Below are 27354 nucleotides of genomic sequence, written 5' to 3'. Positions count from 1 at the left end.
CAGCATCATGCCTCGTGCGCTGAGCAGGTTTCAGGGGAGAAATGTGGGGCTTTAAATAAACCCAGAGCTTTATGAAGGGGCATTTATTTCAGAGGCACAGTGCTAGAGCAGAGCTATAGAAAATCCAAGAGAAAATCCTGAAGCACGGTGTCTGATCCTTAGGAATAACACTGCAACAGACTTGCAGGAGAACAGACTACTAGGCAGAGAGTATAGGATAACAGTAAAAACCCTTTAGAGTTCTTTTTTTGGAGCACGGGTGATCTTTTTTATCCATGGCTTGGCATGCACAATATTCATAAGGTAGTTAAAAGTTATGTAACTTAAGACAGGTTCTGAGTCATTATTAAATGAGTAACATTGAGAATTACGATATTGAAAACATGTAGCCTTATCCTTCATGTTAATTTGCACAGACCTGAAATACATTTTTAACAATCACCCACTTTAATTACTAAAATAAGGTATTTTAGATGACAGATATGATTTGTTACTGCAACTTTTGAAACAGAAGCCTTCGTACACTTTCAATGCTCACACTTCCACCAGACCTCCAGGTCTGTGCAATGCCAATTCAGCTTGATTCACTATGGGTCTCCTGAGTTTAAGACATCTCTTCTGCATACAGAAATGCATATTCAACAAAAAACCTATTTTGCCTCTAACAGGAAATTAAGATTTAGTCATTTACAGAACTGGCCACCGGGACAACCAGATTTCATAGGTTTCACTGTGCAACAGGGAGGCTGAGGACAACTTCACATGGGGCATGCAGTGGGCGTAACCCTAACTCAACTCTAACACATGCATTCACCTTGAATAATTAAAAATATTATCAATTAGGAGAATTTATTTACAAAAATGTTCACCTATTGCAGTTGGCATATGGAAAAATGATCATATTTTTAACAAGGGAAATGGGAAATCGCTATGGGATGCCCTACTTAGATTAAATTAGCAAGATCTTGTTATCAGACCATATAAAAGATACACCATAATAAGACGTGACCTTGCAGAACCTTGGAGCCAATCCGTGATTTTTCCCCTATAACCCTTCCTAATTATCTGCAAAGTTACAGACCCTTTTGTGGCAGGCTATTTTTCTGTGAATAGTGAGGGGTTTTGGGCTTTTAAATATTTAATTAGTCTTCTGAAATGAGAATTGCTGCACATGCCAACTGCTTCGATTTTCAAACTGTGTTCATCCTAATTATGTTCAGATTTAGATTGGTCATCCCAAACCTCTCACTCTCGTAATTATTTACTCCTTAAAGATCATTCAGCAGAGAAATATTTTTCACCCTTATGGCTCTTTCTTTCCACAAATGGCTTTTCTGGTCCGTTAATTACCCACTCAGAGGATTAGAGTTTGTAATAATGCAAGAGATCCTGCATGTAAGATGAGTTTTACAGGGTGAAAAAGAATAAATTGTTTTTTGTAAACTTGCCTTGGGGAATATCCCCTTTTTGGGTTATCATTTTCATCAACAGAGGCCATGTGCCCACTGCTGCATATCCACCAACTCCATAGGGCTGCAGAGTGACTCATTTATACAGCTCAACAGAAATCAGAGCAAAATGCTGAGCAAGAGGCAAAAGACAATTTGGTTATTTTAAGAGATTCATAAAAGTGCAATCTGCTAGAAAGAAGGTACAGTCCTTTTTCTCACAATCCTTACTGTAGATTTCATGGTCTTAAAGTTACGCGTATTTAACTGATAACTAATAATAAAATTACAACTTTTCTCATTTCATCTGCTGATTTTTTCCAGAAGTGTTGTCCCTTGGTAGAGCTTTAATCAACTCTGTAACAGTGGTGTCATTTCCTATTAAAACGTGTCTGAGAGTCCTCACTACAAGTACTTTCTTTTCTTCTGAGAGGAATGCCTGCCACAAAAGCACTGTTATTCATTAGTATATGAATACATATATATTCCAGTGATGTCTGGATCTAATTATCATCTAGAAAGCTTGCAGGGTTTCCAGATATAGGACTTCCCCTGCAAAAGTATGCTGTTCTAATTTGGAAAGCACAATCCCACTTTTTCTTTGAAATCCGAAATTAAGGGATTAAGTTACTGATTTGAAGTGTGTACTCTCTGGTTCCTGGAACTTCCAGTTTTGAGCCCAAGGAAATTCAGGGGACTGCTTCGGTTTGCTTGTTCCCACATCCGCAAAAATCCTGTCTATTTTGCAGTTGGTTTTTACACAAGCCAAGCAGATTCACCACTGTAAAACATACATCGGAAAATTCACTGGCTTCACTTTGTCAATGCACAGTAATCTTTAATTGTGTCCAAAATATTCATGATCTAATCCTTTTATGAAACTGTCTACCACTGAAGGAGTCTCGTGTGCCTGCACAATTAAAAACCGCATGTTGGCCATACATAATACTGTGCTACATTTGATGCAAATCCTTTACTATTGAAATAAGCACTGGGTTGACAGCAGGAAGTGGCTGATAAGAAAGCAACAAGGCACTGCTGATGGCATTCATGATAAGTGAGCTCTAACTCATATGTGTTCTGTCTACAGTACATTACCCAAAGTGCTCCTGTTTTAAATGTGACTCCAGGAGGTGTTCTTTCGCTGTATCTCTGTCAAAAAGGCAGCAAAATTATCCAAGAAAGCTAAATACACAAAGTAAATTATGTTTTTCATACCCACCAGTGATGCTGGCACCACAATAATATACTGAAAGTAATATCACTGCTGCTACCTCCTAGATGAGAAAACACCTACAGTTTCATGAGTGTAACAGTGGAGTTGAACTCTATGTCTGTAATAAATTCAGTAAACAGGGAAAGATTATGGGTTCAGAACTGTCACGTTATTGCTACACTTACAATTCAGCCTTAAAGAAAGTATTTAATAGACAGAGCACAAACTCTTGAGTTATGGAAAAACAATTTTACAGTGCTGCAAAAATGTGTGCATTAGATACATTTCCAAATTCTCCTTCATTATGTAGGTGTATATCACAAGAAGCAAGGTATCTGAGAAGCAATGAACAGTAAGGTTTAAGATCACAGATTACTACTAAGAAAGGAATATAGATGCCTTTGCACCTACGACAGCAAAATACATATCTTGCCAGATGAAACATTGTACAGGCTGGTGGCACTGAGAAGGAGTAAGTCTTCTTCCTCTAAGGTGTTCAAAGTGCATGACTTTGCTCAGAGCAGCTAGCCCAATTACATTATTTTTCTGCCTCATTTCTTCTCTTGTTTTTCTCTTTTCCATGTGTATGTGTATGTGTATGTAGTAGAATAATTTGAAATTCAAAGGTTCCTATAGTTACTATATTACCGGGTAAATCTGAAAAAAATGGCTTTCAATAGTAAATTTGTAGCAAAGCTTCTGTACTTTAAGTGTATTGTAAATCAGGTTGGACATGGAAAAAAAAATTCCTCACGGTAAGAACCTTTCCTTCCCATTGATATGTCTATAGTGGGCTAAAAATATCCTGAATATTGAGTATTCGGTCTATGAAACACTCTTAAGACTGCATTAACTTCATTGCAGTAACTTGTTTTATAGGCTCAGTTCATCATGACCTATAAAATGTTAAGCTGAAGTGCTTTAAATATCTGCTAGCACCATGTGCAAGCCTGGGAGTACAAGGCACTGTGCTGTGAAGCGGCAAAGACAGTGCTCTTCTGAGAAAGTAGCACGCACTCTTATGTCACTGATATAAACAGGGTAAGCCTGCTAAATAATGTATGAAACAGGCAGCCAATCTTTATATAAAGCAGGAATTCTAGCTGAATTCTTTGTGTGATTTTATTTTACCAGTACATCAGTTGTTTAGATCGCTTCCTAAAAACCACAGAAGCTGAAGAGTATCATACTAGACTAAAGGACACACATGCAAACTCCTTCCATTCACAGTTATTACACGGAGGAAAAAAAAAATAAAAACTTCTTTCATTTGTGGTAGTAGTATTTTTGCTAATTATTGTTCTGCAATATGGAGAAGATAAAATGGAAAGAGGGAAATTATCTATGTCTTTCAGTAATCATGGCCCATTTATTAAGCAATTAAATCGCAATTTTATTATTAGAGAGGGAAAAAAAGAAATGCTGTAAAATAGCACCATTGCTTGTATCTTTGATCCTTAAACTCTTCCATTTCAGCAACCTCATTAATGTCAAAATACCACGAATCTGGCCATCCCTTTTTAGAATGTATACTCTGGGCACAGGCAGAATCTATGGGATTCAATAAAGAAGACTTTTCTTGTTGAATACAACTAAAAGCTTAATTGAGCCACAAAGGTCAGAAGGTTCTTTTTATTGTAAGTAGGAGATTATTCTGTGGCAGAAAGACATTTACAGAATATGAGGTCTGCTAATTTCTCTACTATTCTGTAGATAGTTTTTAATTTTTAAACCCATGTTACTCTCCTATTTCTTTCCTCTGAATTAAACATCTTCACTGTAATAATTTTTAAATTCCATTTCCTTCATGTTACTAATGAAAACTTTTCACTTTCATGGCTACTGCTGACTTTTAACACTAGAAAGTACTCATAATTTACTTACATATATTTAATTCATATTAATCTGTCCTAATTTATGATCTATATACTGCTCTGCCCATCTTCATGTACCTTTTCCATGTCAGTTCTGTTTACTAAGTGATATTCAACAGATTTCCTATAGTGCAATGAACCTTAACAGGCAGCTTTTAATTGCCTCGCGTAGGAAACCACATCACTATTAATTCCACAGCAAAAGTATAAAATAAAACTATTGCTTCTCAGACTCTAGAGCAATTAGACCTCTCGGCTATTTGGCTAACTCTGCTTCATGATACCCAGTGCAGTTAATTATATTTTTTGATGTTAATAGTCTCTGTCAGTTTCAAGCATAACTCCTCTTTGATGAATATTTAAATTATATTTGAATAAAAAAATAATCTTGGTTACATTTCATATTCAGCAGTCATCACAGCTTAATAAAGGTCTCCTCAGAAAGGGTTGAGATAAATGGCTATATGAACACATGTATAAAGTCCTAAATCAACTTATCAGATAATGTAGCTGTTTTGGCTAAGTATTATAGAGGTTTTATTGAGGTGGGAGGAATTAATAGGCTTCAACTATTACATTATTATTCTATATGAACTAAATTTGGTGCAGCAATATATAAGTAAATCAGAACTTTTTAATAATAAAGTTCTGACTGCAACTGAACCAGGAACTTATACTGGGTAGACTAGAAATATGAAAACCATGTAAAATTCATGCAAACTCATTCAAGAGGACAAAAATTCAACCGAAAGGTGCTGAAGGTTAAGCAATATTGTCTCAGTCAAGTTCTCTAAAAAATTAGCAAATTACTAAGAGAGGCAATTACATACCCAAAACATACAGTACATGATTAACTGGGCTAAACAGTGTGCACACCATTTCAGTGAGCAGAAAAAAAACCCACAAGAAAATCACAGGCTGAAGCATGTCTTTTATATGAAGCTCAAATACATAAGGAACAGCATATAATACTTAAAATTTTATGTATGTATATGTATAGTTAGTTACATTTATTTTCACCCCATAAGTAGCAAGGAAAGACTGATGAGTGTGCATATATGATCCTGCCAGATAAGAGATATGCTGACTTAAGAAGAATTTGATTGTGGTTTTGCCAATAATAAAGGAAGAAAACTTCTTGAATATAAGATATGAAAAAGCTAAATAGAATATCAAGCTACATCCTAGTAAAAGAATGAATCCCATCTTTTTTGAAGCAAACTAAATCTAAAATTTAAATGCAATTAGTTGGTATGAGTGATCCTTTTGTTGTTTCTTTTGTAGCCTGTCCAATGTCGTGACTACAGCCACATGCCTACGTGTTGAGTGTTTGCACGTGGGTAGTAAAATTTCTTCTGCAGGAAATTAAAATAGAACACACTGCAAAATGATGATCAAGTACCACTGACAGCTATTTCCCCTCACCTGACTGCTAAGAGCCTTGTAATATGAGGATTTCTATTTCATTTACTAAGTAATGCCATGATAGAACAACCGCATTAACAAATCCCCCTATTTTTAATAAGTAAAACTAGACCTACTACTTTCATATTAGGAATTAATGATAGTGAAAATACACAATGCCAGAAAAGGTTCTTCTCAGTCATGGGTATTACTGTTTTCTGCTGTAATAACACCAAGGACTGCAGTGTGTTTCAGGAACCTTCTAGGCACTGTGATTATCCCTTGCTCATGAAAACCAACTACACGTATTTCTGCTTTTTTTTTTTTTTTTTTCATATTTGAGTCATAACTATGTCTTGTGACTAACACATAGAAAGCAAAACAAAAATCAATCTGGCCACAGCTTGGTATTGTGAAAAGCTTAGTTTCACAATAAAGATCATTTTAAGCTTCTGCTACATCAAAATAGTCACAGGGTTGACTGCTATACTAAGATCTATTTCAGACTGACAGAAGTCTTAAATTTGAAAGGGCACTTAAGAAAAAAAAATCTAATGTTGATGATGTCGTATGGTAAATGTTTTGTGAAGCAGCTGTAAGCAAGCCGGAACAGACAGCACTGGCATGCCAAAGCAAAAGGTCCTTGTCTGTGAGATCAGCATCAGTACAACAGAACTTCGATGGGTGCAAATTCCAAGAACGTACCTGATGCACAACAGCCTGTGTACCCTCTCATCAGCACTGGCATTTCTCTGACATAAAAAGACATGCAGAAAGCCAAAAAAGGCAAGCTGTACCTCTTATTCGAAAATATTTTTCACCTGATAGTATCTTTAGCAAAGAGAGGCAACCTTCGGCAGCAAAAGGAAAAGCAAGGGAAAAAGCAAGGATAGCAGCAGGGGTCAGCAGAGCCCTTGCCTAAGGCTGGCAGACCCCCGACGTGCAGTGTGCCATCACCTCAATTACAGGCAGCTCCAAATGGCAAAGGATGAGATCCAGCCCAAGAAAAAGGCTGTAAGTGATACCACCAAGAAATGCCAATCTGAAGTGTGCTGCAGTTTAAACACTGAATCAACCCTGGGCCCTGGCTGAAGGAGCTGTTTTTGAAAGAGGCTCTGAAATACTTCTCTGTGGAAATCCTGCACAGGCTGCAGTGATCCACAGCAGGCTCCGCATTCTATCAGCAAAGCACCCTGTGCCAAGTTTCCTTTTGATTACACCTTTTTGCTACAATGAATGAGATTCATCAGTTATAGATTTCACCTAAGCTTGGAGTCCAGTGGAAGATTTGCTTTATCCATGCACATTACAGAACAGACCAAACTTGTTTTCATTTGAAGGGACACTAATATGGTGTGACAGTGCTTTCTCTGCAGACCTGACAAGCAGGAACAGGAAAGAGGGCTTGAGAGATGAGTCTTCTTTGAAATAGAACTAATTTTGTTTTCTTTCAAGAATGTCTCACTCCTTTATATATAAGAGTTTTCAAAATGATTTATTTCTTGGGCATGTGAATAGATGGAAAAGAATGAACATCTCCAGTGAGATGTTCCAATCTCCCATGGGATGCACTAAGAAAAAGTAAATCCTGGGAGAAGGAATGGATGTGCTGCTTCCTTCAGCTTTGCCTTGGCCACTCAGCAGGGCAGGGGCTCAGTGACCAAGGCAAGGTTTTCATGTTGTGAAAACCCTCTGCTGAAGTGCAGCTGTCTACAGAGGGATGATGGACGTAACAGGTTAAGAGCATTGCCATGGGAGAAAAGTTCATGGTAACAAAAACCCAGGCGTGAACTCGTCACTGGTGTCATGATGGACATGGTAATTGAAGGTACATGTGTTGCTTGTGCTATAGATAGAACAGGATAGATGCAACAGAAAAAACAAACACTGCTGAAGAGGATTTATTCCTCTTTCAATCCTGTTACTTTTCTGAAGCAATGTTTTAAAAGGGAAGAGTATCTAAAAAAAAATTACAGTTGCCTAAGTTCATCTATTATACCTGACATATTTTTATGTTTAGGCTTACCTATGGAAAATGAGGTTTGCTTTGTTTGTGCATATTTAGAAAGCAAAATTATACTGATTGAATATGTTTAGCAAAAATGTAAAGTACACAAAAGCCACAGTTATTGTATAAATTGTAGGTGAAAATGGAATTTAAAGGCTATTTCAACAGATGTAACTGATGTAACTGCCTTTCTGTTGCAGATCAAAAAATTAATCCAAAATAAGTCTAAACATTTTGAATTTTCTTCTTTTCAATGTTTACAACAATACTCTTGGTATCAGATCAGAGAACATACAATTCCTATTTAAAAGTTCAAAGGTATTTTAGCCTGTATTACAAGGGGAAAAGAACTTTATATTAATTTGGCTGTCAAAAGTAAATGTTTGAATTTTTCATCTATGTGAATGATTCCACAGATTCTGAGTGAACAGGCTTCATTTTCTTTAAATACAAAATACTAATTCTCTACTAGCCCCAACAATAGTAACAACTACAATCGCTTAAAAAATAAGGTCTACAGATTGGAACAGACCTGCCATTTTTTAAATATGGGGTTTATCAAGATTTAAAATTATATAATTCCAAATGATTATCTGCCACACCATCCAAGTATATATTTAAATACATAGTCAATTAAAAAAAAAATCTAATTGCACTGTCCTGGAATCACAAAGATTATTATCCAACTGTGACAACAAATAACCCTGAACTTCTCCTAAACAAAAAATTTAGGACTAGAAAAAATGATTCCTACTAAACCACCTCCAACTGTAATTCAAAAAGAATAGTCCCAGCATGTAAGAATCTATCTTATCATCTTATTATTCCACTATAAAATTACATATGTAAGAGACCTTTGATTTGTAATATATTTTAAGTACATATTTAGCAATATCTATTAAATATCTGTTATTCTTTTACCTATGGTCCAGACCATAGGAGACACTGGAGACAGAAAATGTTCATAAACACCCAGGCAGCTTGAACAGAACTCACAAGATCCACCTGCAATCCGCTTGCCACAGAAATGGATAATATGAGGTCATAAGTAAATTTTATGCTGTTAATTTTCAAATCTCTGCTGTGCCTATAAAAAGCAGTATTAGCCTTATCAACTTCAAAGTTTCCTGACAGTTTCTGCTACAGCCACACAAATGCACTTTATGAGCAAGCAACTAGAGCAATTTCCTCAGGCTGCTTTGCATCTTCTGCTTCCCTATTCATTTAATTTCTTTTTAAATGAAAAGGAAACAGAGGAGATTTGTCCCTGCTAAAGGACAGCAGAGCACAGAGGAGTTGGACTATTTAAAGAACTAAAACGTGCCTGAAACATGGGTCCTCTGCCACTCACTTATGCTACTTGCTCACCAAATATTCCAGAAATTAGCTTATTTCTGTACTGAACTGCAGCATGTGGTAGAATCTCTCAAACTTGATGGTATGCAAACGCTGGGGTTAATTATCAGAAAAGTGTGAAAGAGGAGAAGGATTTTCTAAAGGTCTAGTCTCTTTCTTCAAAGCTTTAATTTCAACCATGCCAGTCTGAAGTTTACATAAAATCTAAATACATCTGAAAGACTTTATTCTGGAATAATTGGGATGTAATTTCAATCAGGGACTAAAAATTTAATAACTACTTTACAGAGGTAAAAGCAAAGCAATGAAGTCATTAGTGTTCTAGTCAGGCTTCCTAGGAACACATTAAGTTAAAAATCTTTTGAGAACTGCTGAAAAGAAAGAATAGGGAGAGGTAGAAAATATTAAGTAGCAGCTCGTTCTGAGAAAGAGGAGCTGATGCATCAGTGGACACTGGCAAGGTCTGCGTGCTACCATCTCAAATTCTCTGGAAGGGGAGCAGGGCACATGATTACATGGCTTTGTGTTAAACTGGAAACCTCATCTTATTTTTCAGTCTTCAGATTTCACAGTATTGATCTCATTAAGCTAGTGTTTTCACCTTGTAATTGCAGAAAATGTAGTTGCTGTGCAAAAGCTGTGGATTAATGTTGCAAATGAATAATGAGCACTTAATAATTGCTGCAGAACTACATTTAACTGTACACCTAAACTGAAGTGAGTGGTCAAATGCAGTGGCAACTCATTTGACTGAAGTCATAAAAAGAGGTCCTTAAAAGTAAGCACTGCAAGATTTTAAGTAGAAATATAGAAACTATTGCTGCTTATTTCTAAAGGTAGAGAAGATTTCACTGTCATCAAAAGTACCAATTAAATAAAAAGGAAAACCAATGAACCTGACAGTCCTTCAGGTTAGATTTTTCTATGCAATTGCTGCCATCAAAATAGAGCTGATGTGTTACTTTTATATATCAGATCAAGGACATGTGCTGAGTACCAAACAACAATTTGCCTGAGACAACAAAAAATTACAATCACCGATGTGGTTATAAATAAATGAGATATAAGAACGTTTAATATTTCATAAGAAATTTGCAACATTCTTCTATGCTTGCAATATAGCACAAATTAAACAATTTTGGAAAAAAATTAAGCAAGACAAGAGACATCTTTTTTACTTAATGACAGGATCTAAGAAAACTATGAAAGCAAACTTCCAAATTGCTATAAATGTCAGACAAAAATAGAAAGCGAAGTGTCAGATGATCTTTGCCATTTGTTCAGAAAAAAAAAAAAAGACAACAAAAATGAAAAACTCTCTGAGCATAATCTGAACCAATGTTCTCCATGTGATCACAATTTTATTTTAATGTTGAACAAAGCATAAGAGTAGAAGATGTGGGAAGTTCAAAAATACACTGTGCTATCATATTTTTACAGCTGATTAACTGAAAGAGAAAGATTAAAATTTCAGCTTCTCAGTAACTGTCTTATGTCACTTCAAGCAAGACTGTGCCTCTATATTTGTCTCTGACTACCCTAATCTGTATATTTGCAGTGAACATAAGGAAGACTTTGATCAAAACACAACATGCATTTTACACAACAAGGAAGTCTACACAGCGGCACTACATTTACAAAAGCAATTGAAGGTGGTTTCAAAGGGAGTTGACAGATTAGAGGATGATGACACTGCTGCTGCAGTCTGGATGGAAATCTGGCTTGATCTAATTAACAACTGCAATCTCCAACCACAAGAAGATAATTCAAACATGATTTAAAGAAGTTATATTACCTTTTTAACAGTGTAGCGATGGAGCCTTTCCCTTACTGATCACAAAACAAGCCACAGGTTCAACACAGAACAAGAAATAAAAGACCCGATATCCTCAATTTACCTCCAGCATTTGAAATTGAAGTCTGAGTTCCAGCCTAAATATTTGACTACAGGAGTAAAAAACATCTGCATATTCATATAAAAATGATAAAAAATTGTAAGAGTCCCACTCATGACAACTTAAGTGAATCAGAAAATCAAAATGGAAGGCTATTTTTAAGAGGTGATTATGGGACTAAGTGTTACCATGTTCAAACAGAACAGAGGAAATGGAGCACAGAAGGTAGGACAACTTTCATATTTCATTTTACTCATCTGTGCACAGGCACCAGAAAGCTTCCAGGTTTTTCCCATCTCTTTTTTGTTCAGATTCCTCACCCTAGGAAAAAGGGACTGGGAGGAAAACTTCCAACCAATCCTGAACTCATTCAAGCTTTTAGTTTAAGCCAGTAGCAATGCCAGTGACTTATTTGTGCTGACATTTCCACGACTGTCAGTAGTAGGTGACTGCTGCCCATACACAGCCTTTAGCACAGGACTTTCTGTGAACCTGAGCTCTCATGCACCTTTTGTAATAAAAATTCTTTTACTGGCAGTTGGGGACATGATTTAGAGGTGGAATTGGCAGCACAAGGCTAATGGTTGGATTCAATGAACTTAAAAGTCTTTTTCAACCTAAATGGCTTTATGATTCTTGGTTGGTTCTTCTGTCTTCTCTGAATGTCAAGTGCTGTCACTAGTTTGTGCTTATATGCACCTGTATGCTCGTACACACTTGTATAATGACATATAATCATAAGTCCTGGCATGCAATCATTCTGACATTTTCCATTGGAGGGAACTACTATTAGGAACTATGGCAGGGATTTACTGCATTTACTGAAAAATACAGCAGCCATTTGGAAAAATTCTCAGGGCTATTTGACCCCCTGAAAGACAAGGAGATAGACAATCTCCAAATAACTGAATTGTTTCATTCTCCTTGAAGTTATCTTTCTGCTTTTTAATGTTTGTTTACTGAAATAAAAAACCCCAAAATCTCTAATTGCAACTGGTAGTTTCTATTTCCTTTAAATATTATTAGATAGAAACAATACCACCTGAATAGCAAAGCGGCAATCACACCTCAACATTTCTTACAGCATATACCTCTCTCTGTATTAACGCAGACATTTTTCCTCATTAGTCCTCACCACGATATGTATATTTTTACCTCTGTGTCATAATTTTGTAGGCGTCTGAAAGGAAGCATTCTGTGTTCTCCATCTGGAAAGGGTCAGCATCACAGATCTTGTCGTCTGTCCGTCCGTAGTTGGCACTTTCTATCATGATGACATCGCTGCCTGGACACCGCAGGTCGATGGAGTAGCCTTCGCAGGAGAGCTCCCTCCTCACCAAACCAAACGGTAGCGCTGCTCGGCTGAAACCTTGGGAAAGAAAACAAGGACAAAATGGGGTTGGTTGGGCCTAAAGGACACACTGAAATGGGACTATTCTTTTTCTGCCACATAAGCACCAACTCTCGTGCGCTAAAGGAAGCGCACCTTTACGCAGTTTGACCTGGTGCCATGTTAAGTGAGGCATCTTTCATGGAACTGTCAGATCCCTACACCAATGGCTGCTGTGTCCTTAATCTGGGAAAAGAGGAAATTCCTTTTCACTGCTTCTAATCCTGGGCAGGGCAGGCAGTGGTGCCTGTCTGCATGGCTACACTGCACGTTCCAGTTTCCACCTCTTTTCTCTCTGCTTCTGTCTCCAGTCCTTGGGCACAGTCAGACAGGCTGTGTCTGGAAGCAAGAAGCAGCAGAGCAGGCAGGATTTGCAGAAGTGATTTTAAAAAAGAAAACAATACGACCACAAAAAAGCCCAAAGCTGTAGTTCCAACTTCCAACTCCATTAGTCTTTTTTACTTTGTGTCTCCCTTCCTCCAGGAAGAGCTGGTTACTTTTGCTTAGCTATTTTGTGACCTCAGCATGGACATGATCCAAATATACATGCTGACACTTCACCTAGTTGAACTCCAGTGCCCTTACTGTGTCTTTTACATAAATTTAACTACATACAGATAGGATTTTGAAACAAATACAGCAATTAGCACTACCAAAAATCACAGATGTGTACTGCATAAAACCTCCCCATCTCTCAAAAAAATGATATGTTTAATTTTAATTTTTAACATGTTTTTTCTGCTTAATAGAATTTCTAAAAATAAGTAACTTCTCCAATGAAGCAGTATAAAATACTTTAGAAACAAAACAAGGTTCAGGTATTTATCCAGAAGTTTAGTCTTTCAGAGACATTTTAATGCAAAAGAATATATTACATCAGAATAAAACGATCTGAGGAGTAGTACAGTTTCTTGTACACAGTTACTGATGAATTATTATTAAAGAGTATTTCTGATTCTTACAAAATTGTGTGACTTGGAAGACAAGCTGGGCAATATGGTGGTGTTAAAAACTTATCCCCTTAAAATGAATTTTCAGGGGAACTTCCTATTTTTTAAAAATTACTTCATAATACAGTAACACAAGGCCATTAATATTTCTGTGCAGGCTGTTGGAGACCATTGTCACAGCAAAGAGAAATGGCTGCTAAGAATGGAAAGTTGGAGCTCTGTGGCTTTTTGAAAGCAAAGAAAATAAACTTTTCTTAAAAAGTATGATGCACTGGAAGAAGCAAGGAAGCAAGTACCTAAAAAAAAATCAAGAACAACTTGAGATAACCCCTTGATAGTAAATTTTCCCATGAACCAGAGCCTATCACTTTTTCTATTGAATTCTGTGTATTAAAATTCCTACTATATGCAGATGATTATCTGTTCAGATGGCAAAAGTTTTTTATAATGATCACACAAGTATAAGGATGTGGCTTCCTGGCATGAACTTGCCCAGCCACAAGGAGAACAGCTGGCCAGAGCCCAGTGGCCAGGTCTGCCTTTATATTTTGTGGAACCATATCCTACAGGAAACCAGTGCTGTTACTCGGCCAGTATGCTTCGGTGTTTGTTAATAAGGGAAGGAGTCAGTGCTGTGGAAAGCATCAAGTTCCACCTCAGATTCACTCCTGGCCCTCAGTGTGGCTGCACATACCATGAGCAGTAACAAACACCATGATTACAGGCTGGCTGGGGTGTCACGGGCTGAGAGCTGGAAAGAGCTAAAACACAAATGCATCACATTAATGCCCTGCATGTTCCTCCCCTGCAGCAAATTAATACAATGAAGACAGAAGTCACTCACAGCTCAGGGAGGGTGTGAAACGGGCACAAGGAAGGGTACATGCAGATTTCCCACCACACGTGAATACAGCAACTCCTTTGATTAATTACCATCACAACAGCCATGGTGCGACCAAATATAATGCTGCTAGTCACTGCCATTCCTACATCCTGCTACTCCTGTCAAATCTAATGCCATCCCTAGCAAGCTCATCCCTCTTGCTGGCAGCAATGGTGCCTGTATCCCCTGCACTCAGCCGGGATTCCACGCCCTGCAGCACCACCATGGCCGGGCTGGGGGAGTCCTCCCCTCCCAAACTTTTGGAATTTCCATCAGCAAGAAGGGGAACAGCACCTACAGCTGTCCAAAGAGGTGTTTGCACCAGGGCAGGAGGGAAGAGACATGCGGTACAGCTGCTGAGGTGTCAGTGGCTTCATGAACAGCAGCAGCTCAGGATATTTATGGGGCCAGGGCTGACAAAGCCACACACAGCTCACTGGGACCAGCACTGACCCTTGCTGTGGATCCCGCAGCACAAGCTCCACTTCTGCTAGGAAATACTCTGAATTCAAACACAAGACTTCTGCAGCTATGCTACAGAGAAATCAGCAGCCTGCAAATCTTACTTCATCATCTATGGCAACTGCTATAATGACTATGAATGTGTTTTATCCTGCAGTTTTTCCCCCTGCAGGCATCCGCAAGAAGTTCTGTGTCAGGACAAACATTAAAAATATTAGAGCAAGGTTAGATCACTTTGCAGGTAACAGAGGACACACCTGAGATTGCAACGTAGGTGTTACATTGCAAAAGCAGCAAGCAATAAAGCAAAACAATGCAGCGTGTGTTAGGTGGGAATGCTGCTCTAAGGAATCTCTGTGGTGCAGAAAGAATTTTAACTAAATAAAATAAATAAATTCAAAGTCCACTAGCAGAGCTGCTATGATCCTTGTGCTGAGGCTTTATTTGTAATTTTTTTTCCTATCACCAAAGAAAAAATAAGTATATCAACAAGCAAAGTGTAATTCAATCCATCTTGCAATCCTGACAATCGAAGAAAGAACTTGTGGGAGGCCCTGTAAGCGAAAAATCAATATTGCAGCTTTGTGCCGTGCAAATGTGAATACTGCCAAATAGCAGTGCTTAGGGTAAAATGAACTGTTTTGCTCCATTTTCTCCTCTCTGAACAAATGATTTTGAAACGACAGCCTTTTTTTTTTTTTTTTGGAGCTATAAAACGTCAAGCAATAACTCCCTGTGCTTTAGGCAAGTGATTGGAATAAATACCTCTTGGCAACAGGTGCAATGACTTAGGACTGAAATTCATTTACATTCAGGAGATAATTCCCGATAAACAGATGCACTGCCACGGGATGGAAGTGTGAACAATCGGCATCTGAATGCTTCAGCATCATTCCAGAGTTTTTTAGACCTAAGTATGTGGCTCTGTCAATAATTACTGTTGTCACCAGTAACTCTGTATCTCCAATGCAATTCCGACGGAGTATTCCCAACACGGTATTTTCTTAACCAAGCTGTATTAAACCTGCTGCTTGCCTTACCGAACCTCGAACAAACCTACTTTGTTTGGCTGTCCTCCGGCAGCTGAAATCAACATTCCTCCTCTTCCTGCTAATTGCTTCGAGGCAAACTGTGCCCTGGATGACACTGCTCCTGCTGTCTGCCGCCCAAAACGCTCCCCGATTGCAAAGGCCTTTCTGGTGCCTGGGCTGGGACTTCCAGCACAACCTAAACATTAACTCAAATAAGCGTCTATTACCTAATGCAACATATGCTGTCTCTGATTCACTCATGCTTGTGTATATTAATCAGTGTTGTATGCCAATTTTTAATTTATTTTTTTCTTTTTAATGGAAGAAGATTAATACCTAATGAGAAAAAAACTCATTGTTTCTGTCCTGCTGACCGTTTTGATTATAGAAAAGCTTCCTGGCAAACATATGTTTCCTGCACATTTTATCTGCTCACAAATTAGTTGAGTGCAGGCTCTTTATTCAAAGGAGCAAATAAACTGCTTTTCTGAAATCCCATTTCTAAGAAAAAATGGTAGAGGGGATGTTTAGTGGCAATATGCATTCTTTAGTTCTTTATTGATCAATCCACATAAGAAAGACAAACTCAAAGGAAAAATGACAATCAAAATCTCTCCTCTGGTATTTCAGTCTATGAAATGAAAAGTACAAGTCCTGTACAAGAACCATAATTCAGAATCATGTTTTGGAAATGTGGTAAATTCAAATCTGGCTAAAAATTTTTAATTTAATTTTGCAAGCCTTATTTACCATTCCACTGTCTTGATTCCTTCAGAAAAACTATTTCTCTTTACAAAGATAACCTAAATTTGTCAAAGAGCAAAGAAAAGTTAATAATTCACAGCATCCTGCCCACTAGCATACCATCTTTTTGAGCTGTCAATAATAAGAGAGTGTGCTAAGTTTGGTAGATAAAAGCAAAAAGGCACCACCACATTTGAATGTTCATCCAATGCAGAGGGAAAACAGTGGAATGTAAACAGGCTAACATCAGTACTCGACATCAGAAGCAAGGAACCTTTGATTAAAACTTAAAGCATAGAGAAAGTCAACATGGAAGTATAAAATCATTTCAAAAAATGAAGATACTGGAAGAACTGAGAATCCAAAACAAATCTCTGCAGAAATAGCTATCTATGTCTCTGTGAGCAAGGAAATATTGCTTCTTGTGTTATTTGGCTGTAACAGAAAGGTCTTTTGAAAAGAGCACATCTTTTCAAACAGAATGTTTACAGTTGTCTCTTTCACAATCTCTTTTATTTTACCATATCATGCAACATGATGATTTAAGTTCTACACGAGATGAAGTGATGTGTCCTGGGCAGCATTTCAATAATATATGTTTAACAAACGTAAAGCCCAATGAAAACTATGCTGAGACTCCTCTCCCTCTCCACTGAAGTGCATATGTGCACACACGGGAGGGTGCACGAAGACAGCTGAACACACTTTGCCATCTGAAAATCATGCAAATGCTCAACATGGGTGCCTCAAAGCTTTTGTAATTCCTCAGACAAGTCTCAGCATCCTGCAGTTTCTAAAGAATCCCATGAACTCTGTCAAGGGAGACTTTTCTCCCTGTCTCTCAGCACTGTATATATTTCACACAGCAAGCATGTTATTTTGTTAAACAGCTTTTAAATTATCCAACCCTGGTCAACAGAACGCTACCAACTACTACAAAAGACAGAGGCAATTTAAATGACAACTGTGCTTTCTCGTTCTATCTTTGAAGGAAAAAGTCATTCTGGCAAGCATGTCTATTAAAAGATTACATTGGCACAGTGAGAGCTTCTGACAGGGCTCAGAGGTCTGGAGTTCACAGCACTCAGCTCCTCTTTCAGGGAAACCCAGCAGCCGTGCACAGCCAGCCTGTGCTGCAGCCCAGCACACAAAACCCCACTGTTAGTCGGGGTCAAATTAGGCAGGAAGTGATCATTTCAAAAATATCCCCCTTCAGCTGGATTCTCTACCATTTTATGTATATACTCTTTTTTTTTTTTTTCAATTACGATGCTGAATGGAACAGACATCGGGAGAAAAGGGATTTTTTAGTAAAGGAAAACTATTTTCTAGTAAGAGACACCTCCCTCATTTCTTTAAACTCATTCATAAAAATGGGATTATCTCAAAACAAAGTACATGAAAGTAACTCATTATTTGAACTTTAACAAAGAGGCACAGAGTCCTAAGGAACAGACCTGACCATTTAAATTACACTGAAGCCAGGCAACGTCTTCACCGAAGAAATGAGCTGTGAGGGGAGATTCTTAACACAGGTTTCTAGAATTCTGCTTCTCAGACATTTCATATTTCAATTGCATAACTAAAGTCTGGAAGTCTGTCTCTTACAAAATGGATATCTGAATTCCTATCAATAAAAGCTTTTAGAAATATTAGGTAACTAGTGAAGGCTTTTTATAGTATTTTTTTGCATTTTATTTGAACATATTTAGGCTTTTGAAAAATTAAAATTTTAAAAATCTTTGACAAGTTTGAATGTTTTTCAAGATTCAGTGTGAGCAGCAAAATTAAAACGGCATGTAATTTTCTGTAATGATATACTTAATATTCAGTATACATAAACATAAAGTATGTGCGTCTGCTTAATGAGATGCAGGAGAGAAGCCAGAGTTACACCCTCTGACTCACACCAGGATGGGTCCTGCCTTCCAGGTTCGCTGAAACTTATTACAATTTTCCTTCCATGTTTTCAGTCTCCATGCAATTCTCAAATATAACCCTGTGAGGCTCTCTTCAGCAAACAAAAAGAGTCAGGGCTTACCTACTTTCTGCACCTTGTTAAATGATTCAGCAAAACCTAAAGTGAGCAGCAGCATCTCAGCCTTTTAATCTAACAGCGTCGATCCTTCCTGTGTACTGCTGGCAAGGATCTCATTTAAATTCTCCTAAACAGCTCTCACCCCTCATTCAGAAGGGCAAGAATGTGTCTCTCTGAGCCAGCAGAATTAAAGGGCTTTTTTTGATTGTGTTTTTGTCAGGGTTTGGGTGTGTGTGAGGAGAGTGCATGCACTTTAATAGCAGGAGAGAACAGAGGGCAGGGATGAGTGCTACACTGACAGACCTGCAGACCACAGTCCTTCAGTCACCTGGAACAAGAACAGGCAGACTGCAGCCATGCACACATCCCCACATCAGCCCAATATGTCTCACCCTACTCTGAAGGAACTGCCACTACGGGAAAAGAGATAGTTTGGTCTTCATGCCCATTTAATCCTTCACCTGCCTGCTGAGGCTGCCATTAGAGTGCTAATTAATGCTAAACTGTGAAAATGGGCTTCTGCACTTTGAATCCAGCCACACTGAAACTGGAGAGAAACCACTAATTCCTTTAATGAAAGTCACCAAACCAGAGCCTGGTTCCTGGCAGCATTTTAGCAATGCCTACATATGGCAGATGGAAACCATGTGATCTAAACATGAAAGTCTAAATATCTAATGTAAAAATACATGTTCTTCAGTTCTCACTTAGCACCACATTGTATTCTCATACGCACGCACCTTTCCCATCCCCTTCAGTGGTGCTGTATGCATGAGAGCAAAACTTTGCCCTCTTGATCTAAAATTATCCCAGTTTAAAACAGTATTCATGTGCCAATGATATTTCTTTTCTTTTGCCAGCCAGATGTCTGTTCTCAGGCTGCAAGAATCTCCTTCCTTTTTTCCTTCATATCATACACACTTGATCCTCTGCCAGCTCACAAAAAGCACTCTACCCTTTTCTTTCTTGCCATTAAATACATTGCATCTTCAACATTTCTCTAGGCAAGTAAGTCCCATGGTCTTTGTAAACCCGCCCTCCTGAAGGTTATCTGCAGTTTACCTACTGTGAACTCTCTGAGCACACCACCTGTCAGGAAGGAGAAGCTTGTGAATCAGAAACAACCTCTTAAAAAGGGAGGTAAGACACACAAAGGCTGATGGGTCAGAAATGTTGTGTCAACAGGATTTCCCGTTGAATTATTTCCTCTGCACAGGATACTGGTAGCAGAATAAAAATAAATATGCTTTTATTTTCTATAAAAGTGTATCTTGACAACAATTTTTATTTCCAGTTATTGCAATCATTTTTTGATTGGAAACCATGTGTTAGGGAGGGACAGAGGAAGAGGAACAAAGGGGAATTTCCATCATCAGTATTCAGAGTGGCCAGCTGACAAAAGAACTATTTTCTTCCCACCGTTAAGAAACCCAAAGCCTTGTCACCTCAGAGGCTGATAGAAGCCATGCAGAGATGTATCATTTCCTTGGGAGTATGTGCATTGGTGAAAGCTAAATCATCCCAGCAGGTGACATGCTGGGCGCTAATAATAACCCTTAGTGTCCTGTGTACATCGTCTTCTTAGCAGGCTATACCCTATCCTGTGTAAGAAACTAAAACATTTAATCTCACTAAGATACCTGGCAATTCTGGCTCATTTTAAATAAGATATTATTCTACAATTGCCAGAGTTTAAAATACCAAATACAACCCTAGTGCTAAAAAAATAATAGATTTAATTGTTGTACAATTGCTACCACATGGCAATATTTGAGATCACAACTGCAAACTTAAAAATGGGGCATTTTCTTGTTTGCAAACAGAATTATACATGCATTAGAAATGGAATCAAGAAACAATATAAGAGTTCACATACTCTCTTTTGTTTCAGTAAAATGATGGGGCGGAGTCAATTGTCACAGTATAATTTATAGTGGAAAAGTTATGTGGTTAATTTTAATGATGGCAAGCTGCTTAAAGAGTGCTTATGAGCATGCAAATGGCACAGCAACCCCCTTCTTGTAAGTGTAGCTTCAGAAACATTTCAGAGAACTCAGGGGTAGAAAGTAGAACCCTTGGAAACATAAAGGCAAGGATCCTGCAGATGAAATCAAAATATGAGCCATGTGATGAATGTACTTTAAGGTAAATGTGCCATCACTTTAAATGTTCCCATAAGTAGATACAAGACAAGAGCAGCATGCAATCTTGGAAAATACCTGTCAGAGTGAAAGGTTTTCTTCCTGACCTCACCTTCTATGAAATATTTGTGGATTTTTGAAATACTATTATAGAGAGGAGAGGGATGTACCACACAGTTTTTACAATGTACTTAAGGTTCTGGCACATTCTGTGAATCATGAAATAATTCTACATACATACTTAAAAGAATCCTCTGAATAATAAATTGCATGAAGAAAGGAAAACTATTTCATTTTTTGTAAACAACGAGGTAATTAAAAAACTCCTAAGGAATCTATGCAGTTCTGACACACTCCCTGGGCAGCAAGGAGTAAGAATAGCAACACAGGTACCATTTCCAGAGTAAATAAACAAAACAGGCACCTTTTCCACCTGTCAAACTGCTGATAATCACCTGTAAAGGAACTGCATATCCATATGCCTGATTGCAAACATGAAAGACAATGGAAATAAAAGGATAGGATAATTAAATTCCACCAGGACTCAAATTCAGGGCTTCTGAGTTTGAATTCTGCTTTTCAGTCCTGGAATCTGTGTCTCCCTCACCAACCATCACAATGTGTTTGTTAAGAATTCTCTCAGATTTAGAGAACCAGCTAATGAAGGTTCAAATGAAATAAATGAAAAATCAGGATCCCTGAAATCTCTGAGTATTAAGACAGTAACTAAGCAATTTTCCACCATTGTGTGTAAGACTTCCATATTTAACACTATTTATATTAGAAAGTAACAAGAGGCATGAACAGGCACTGTAGCACAACACAAAAAGGAAAACTTTGCATTTGCTGATTACTTCAATTTAAAAGCACACATTTAATAGCTGAAAGACTGTGTTCCCAAAGCTCTGCATTGATCTTAATGCTACCCATAATGAAGGCAAGGGCTAGGAAAGCTCTGCACCACACCCAGGAAAAAAATCACTCTAAGGTGCTCAAATATAAACTCAGAACCAGCAAGATAGAAGTGCTGCATCATTACTACAGATGTGAAAGGTAATTTTCTCAGTAATTAATCTGCACGGTGCTTCACTGTCCCAGGTCAGAGTTTTCTTTTTAAAAAAATCTTTCCCCGCATATTTAAAGCAAGTATCTCAGGAGACAGCTGTGACGTACAGAAGATCTGACTGCTCCACTTTTTTCCACACCGCCTAGACCGACGCTTTGCTCCTGAAAGCACGCTGCTCTCCTGGTCCATTACCGAGGTGTGCGAACAGGCGGTGCCGGCACTCAGAGGGGAGGGAGCTCCGGAGCTCACTGCGGGGCCGGGCAGCGCCCAGAGCTGTGCCCAGAGCTGTGCCCAGAGCTGTGCCCAGAGCTGTGCCCAGAGCTGCGCGCAGCCAGGGCGCTCCGCTCTGCACTGCCCACCTCCCGGCCCCGCTGCTGCCTTCCGCAGCGCTGAGTGCTCTTCATCAAGGTAATCTCCATATCGAGCTCCGAGCATGATCAAAGTGGCCATTATGGCAGCGTAATTGAGGAGGGAATTGTTAATCTGCTGGGGATGCCAAGGAGGGAAGGAGAAGGTTAGGGGTGTCCAAAGGCGGCAGGAATGAGCAGGTGTTAGGGTAACTATTTAAATTAGGAATCCTGACACAGTCATTTATAACAGGGACTTTAGACTCCCTGGAAGGCACTACAGCTGGATAGTCTATCTATTCTACCCAGTAAGCAAACAGCATTTCTTTTGGTCCAAACAGTGACTTTAGTAAGTCTGCAGTACTGCAAAGTGAGCTGCGTTTAATTAAACTATTCTCTGCAACTTCAACAATGCCATAGTACTACTGCAGTGCCTTTGCAATCTCTGCCACTGCTGAATTTGACCTCCGAATCCTTACTGGGATTCAACAATGTGTAGCCCGCTTTATCTTTAAATAGACAATAAAGGCAATGTTTGAGCTCCAAAACCAAAAGGACCCCTATTTTCCACAACGGTTTTCACATACACAAGCCTCTACAAGACTACAAGAGCACTTTATGAATCAAATGCAAAATGCAGAAATAGGATTATCTCCCACTGAATTGCTGTCATCTCTGAAGGATGTGTTGAGATCCAATATTATACAACTCTTCAGAGCAGCAATTTTGTAATATTTTATCTACTTGAAAATAATAGGGAATTTTAGGTAAGCAGAATCTTAATTACTTCAATTAAGTTCTCATCCTGCATCACTAATATCATTGGGAGCTTTGTCATTAACCTCAGTGAGTGCAGGACAGATTCTTTAGAATTTAACCTGGATACTCAATATTCTTGTTCTAATGAAAAATGCATTAATGAGCTTCATTAGACTACTCAATTTTAAAGAAGCATCTTCCCTCAGCAGCCAGCCTCCCTCCACAGCCTAATGGGGCACTGGTGCATGAGTGAGCCAGAACTTGACACAAAGAGTGTTTAGGTCACTGTAAGTCTTTTTATTGACTCAGGGAGCTTCATGTTCAGCCCACCACGAGAAGAGCAACACCTATTGACTCACTTCAGGAACTCCCTGAGGTGGAGATGCTGGAACATGTATACACTTTTGAAATTAAAACTGGAGTGGTACAGCTGAAAGACTCTATGCAGTGAAATAAACACCATTAAACCAAGAAGTCCTCCCTATAATTAAAAAATGACACAAGTTTTCTACATAGTCTGCACAGAGGATCCTCAATGCATTTCAAACACTACCTTTTTTCCAGTCATCTACTGGGACACATTATGGGAAAACCAGTGATCTTCTGTGACCTTCATTTTATTTTATTAAATGCAGCAGACTCCTCATGCTGAATATGAAATAAAAAATATGCAACCCAGGAAAGTACTTTGAGAAAAAATGCCCTTTGGAAGACCCAATTTCAATCTTGATGTATAATGATACAAATTTGCCGGTGACATTTGAATAAAAATCTCTATTATTTATATTATTGTGTTCAGACTTCTATTCTGAATTACTAAATTTAGAACGGGCACTGAAGATCACTATTCAGTTAATGCTTTATAAACATAGGAAATACATATTTGAAGTACATCTCAAGTTAGAACAGACTAGCTGTACTCCCCAACTCTAGCCACAATTTAGGAGATATTTTCCTTTTCAAATAGCTATCCAACTGGTAGTAGATAAAACTCCCAAGTATCAAAATACACTCTTTGTTTACACAACAGTGGCTGATGTATTGCTACTAAAGCCTTCAAGGAGAAAATAATGTGACTTGCCCGAGCAAGGGAAACTGACACTAGCAGATATTTCATCCTTCCCATAGCTCTAAGGACAATTGAAAAGTATCACTTGTTGCAGTCCCTTGAAAAACTGGGTGGGGGGAGAAGGTTAGGAGGTCTAGTATTCCAGCTAGTAAGTGAAGATTAACAAGTCACCACCCAACATAGCATCCACTGAATTTCAGTTATCTGCTGTCTGAGCAACCTGCCCAGTATTCCAAATTATAAACACAGAGCCAAATTTGGAGCTGGTTTACAGCCACAGCAAGTTGGGATAGGTGTAGCTGGTCATAGCAATAATGTGGGGGTATTCAAATTTGGAAGGGAGGGGACTTATGAAAATCCTTCTCCCTAATTAAATCAGAGAATGAGAGTTTGAAGTGGTAAATAATAAATCACAAAGAATCCTCAATCTGGTTGTCAAGGAAACCAGTATGCCTCTGCCATAATTGCTGTGAGCCCAATCTTGCCCTTTTTGACATCAAGCCTTATCATGCATTCTGGTCAGAGACTGAGAAAGTGGCTTTTCTATTCCTCTCAGGCAGAGCTCGGGCTCGCCGGAGCGGGGCCACACACGGCAGCTCTTGGCGCCATCCGTCCCCCTGCAGACAGGGATTGGGATGGGGATGGACCAGTGAGCTCCAGCACAGCCCCATCAACTCCTCACCGAGACACGGGACAGCCAATCCCAGCCAGCCAGACATTGCTGTGCAATGCCACAGCAGCTGTGTTTACTAGGAAGGCATTTGTAATTTACTGGTGCTAACATCTTCAGCCTGGTTATCACAGCCTGTCACAAGTGCCAGGTATTTCCACCTCCCCTGTGCTCCTACTCCCTTAAAGCACTTCTGGAAGCAGGAATCAGCCATTTGTTTCGCTCATGGACACACAAGATGCTTATGAAAGAGATGAAGAGGGAAAGGGAAGTACAAGACAAATACGCTTTCAAAAGCACAACAAAAGAGATTAAAAATTGACTCCATGCCAAGTCATTCAGATAGCTCAATGCATCATTGTCTTTTTCCTCTGCGATGATAATTACCTTCTATAAACATATCCAAACTTGTTTTTTCCTTCTGTTTCTGGTGTAATCACACATGGCCACTGGACAAGCACCAAACTTTGAGCATAAGCAATTCTCAGTGCTTCAACATCAGGAAGGCCAAAAAAGGAGGATAACTATATTAGTATCTCTATCTCATCCTTCAAGAAATCCTGAAGCAGATTTTAGAGGAAATATCTTCAAAGTAAGGAAATAGGAGGAACAACAGGCAAGAACATTATGTTTCCAGCTGACTTTAAGGAAAAGAAAATCTAGAGACACAGGGAAGAATTGTGAGAATGAAAAAAAAAAAAACCACATAAAAACTCCCTTTAAGAAATACAGAGAGTAAAAGACTACCAGAAAAATTTCATGCAGATTCTTCTTTGAATCTTCTGCAACTAGTTGATTGGTTCCTTGCTGTTTTACCAATGGATAAATCTTCTTTTCATTCCCAATCTGTTCCAAGCAACAACCACTAAAACCATTTCCTTTAATATATTTTTATAAATTTCATGTTAGCAAAACATGTTAAAACTAGTAAGATTGATACACCCTTGTGATTTCAATCCTTTGCTGCACACCATTCTAATGATCTTCATTTCTTTCAGTATATAAAGAATGTAAAAGATTCAGCTCAGGATCCAAGTTTCAATGGGACACTGGGGATATTCACTGCATCATTTCAAAATTTCATCTTGACACCACATTTGGGTAAAGGTAATTTACTAATTTATTTTTATCCATTTTAACAGCATTTTCCTCTGTCTGCTCAGCTACTACTCAGAGATGGCTATTTAGTTTTATTGACTCTAGCAACTGGCATCTTTTTTTGTTAAGATGGTAGCTAAACCAAACATTTCAGAAAAACATATGGTGTGACACAATTTTTCTGCTGTAATATTCAACTATTCAAACATTAACTAAAGACATTGGTAAAATCCTTTGTTCAACAGATCTGTAGACATGCAGTGCATAAAAAGCAACAAATGTTTGTTCCACAGCAGGCTCAATTGAAGCAAACTAAACTCTTCCCCAAACCCAATCCAAATCCCTTCCATATTCTTCTTCCCTTCCATATTCTTCTTCTTCTAAGGAAATATAATGCTGGTGTTTGGTAGCTAAGAGAGTTTGAATTCAACTTTGACCCCTGTTCCAAAACAATTAATAGTTGCAGAGTATCATGAGATAATTCAGGCTGAAGTGGATTCCTGCCTCTTATATGCTCAAAATAGTCTTTAATCCAAATGCTTCTTACAGCTATAAAACTTAAATCACATCTAGGAAGAATTATTCCTACATAATTTAAGAACTGAAGCCCCTCTAGTTGTCATCCCAGTTAAAAAGGTACAATTATGGATTAGTTACAACCAATTACAGTAATGCACATTACTGTCTGTATGACTGTATATGCCTCTAAAACTTGATTGCCTTACCAGGAAAAAAAGATAATAAAAGTTTCCATCAGAAAAGATAACACAGAAGTAAATGATTGAGCCATTTGAATATAAATACATTCATTTGCAAAAATACACATGTACATCCATCAGAAGAAAAACAGGCCTGTAGCTGATTTACAGATAATTTACTATGGCACACTCTTACTACTATTTCATTCTTATTTGAAAAATTAGTCTGGATTCCTGAGCACAATGACAGGAACCAGTTTATTTTTATGTCTCTTGCTAAATTTCAGTGGTCTTGAACCTTTAGGGCTAAACATCTCTGTGACAATCTGTTTTTATCATCCAAGAATTTCACATCCTTCAAGATTCAAAGAATGGTGTCAGTGGCTTTCCCAGTGACACATCATGCTGGAAAAGGAGTTCAATATTACCCAGGACCTGCTCCATCATAATCCACTGTGAAAAAATACCTCTGTTTCTTCTGTTGGTAGGAAGCCATAATAAGCTGATATTTCTCCTCTGAACAATCTTCCAGGTGGCCAATTTGATTTGTCAATTCTTTAGAATTTCTATGTCCTCTGAGCAGTATTCTACCCACTATCTTTTGTCTTCACCTTTTTGCTTAGACTCCTGCAATTTTGAACAAAAGCTTTCAAACCTCTTATCCTCTGTAACACTAAATTCTGGACTTCAATAAGCTTTGCTATTATGTGGGGAGTTTTTGCAGAGCATTATTGGCTCTTCTTCTCAATCCAGCCAGCTACTCACACCGTATGAACTAAAACAGAGGCAGTTTGTCCCGCAGCTCTG

General features: G+C 38.3%; 1 protein-coding gene across 34 annotated transcripts in view; it reads right to left on the bottom strand.

Annotated features, from left to right (window-relative positions):
• ADGRL2 (adhesion G protein-coupled receptor L2) overlaps positions 1–27354 on the bottom strand; it is a 388299-nt gene that overhangs the window by 61388 nt on the left and 299557 nt on the right. For all 34 annotated transcript variants that reach the window (XM_038143904.1, XM_038143888.1, XM_038143903.1 and 31 more), the window contains one exon: positions 12357–12570. In XM_038143904.1, the coding sequence (XP_037999832.1) occupies positions 12357–12570 (214 nt within the window). The remainder of the gene's footprint in view (positions 1–12356; positions 12571–27354) is intronic.

Source organism: Motacilla alba, chromosome 8, assembly GCF_015832195.1.
Source record: "Motacilla alba alba isolate MOTALB_02 chromosome 8, Motacilla_alba_V1.0_pri, whole genome shotgun sequence".
Lineage (NCBI taxonomy): Eukaryota > Metazoa > Chordata > Aves > Passeriformes > Motacillidae > Motacilla > Motacilla alba.
The sequence above is the reverse complement of the archived record's forward strand: the minus strand, read 5'-3'. Positions and strand labels throughout refer to the sequence as shown.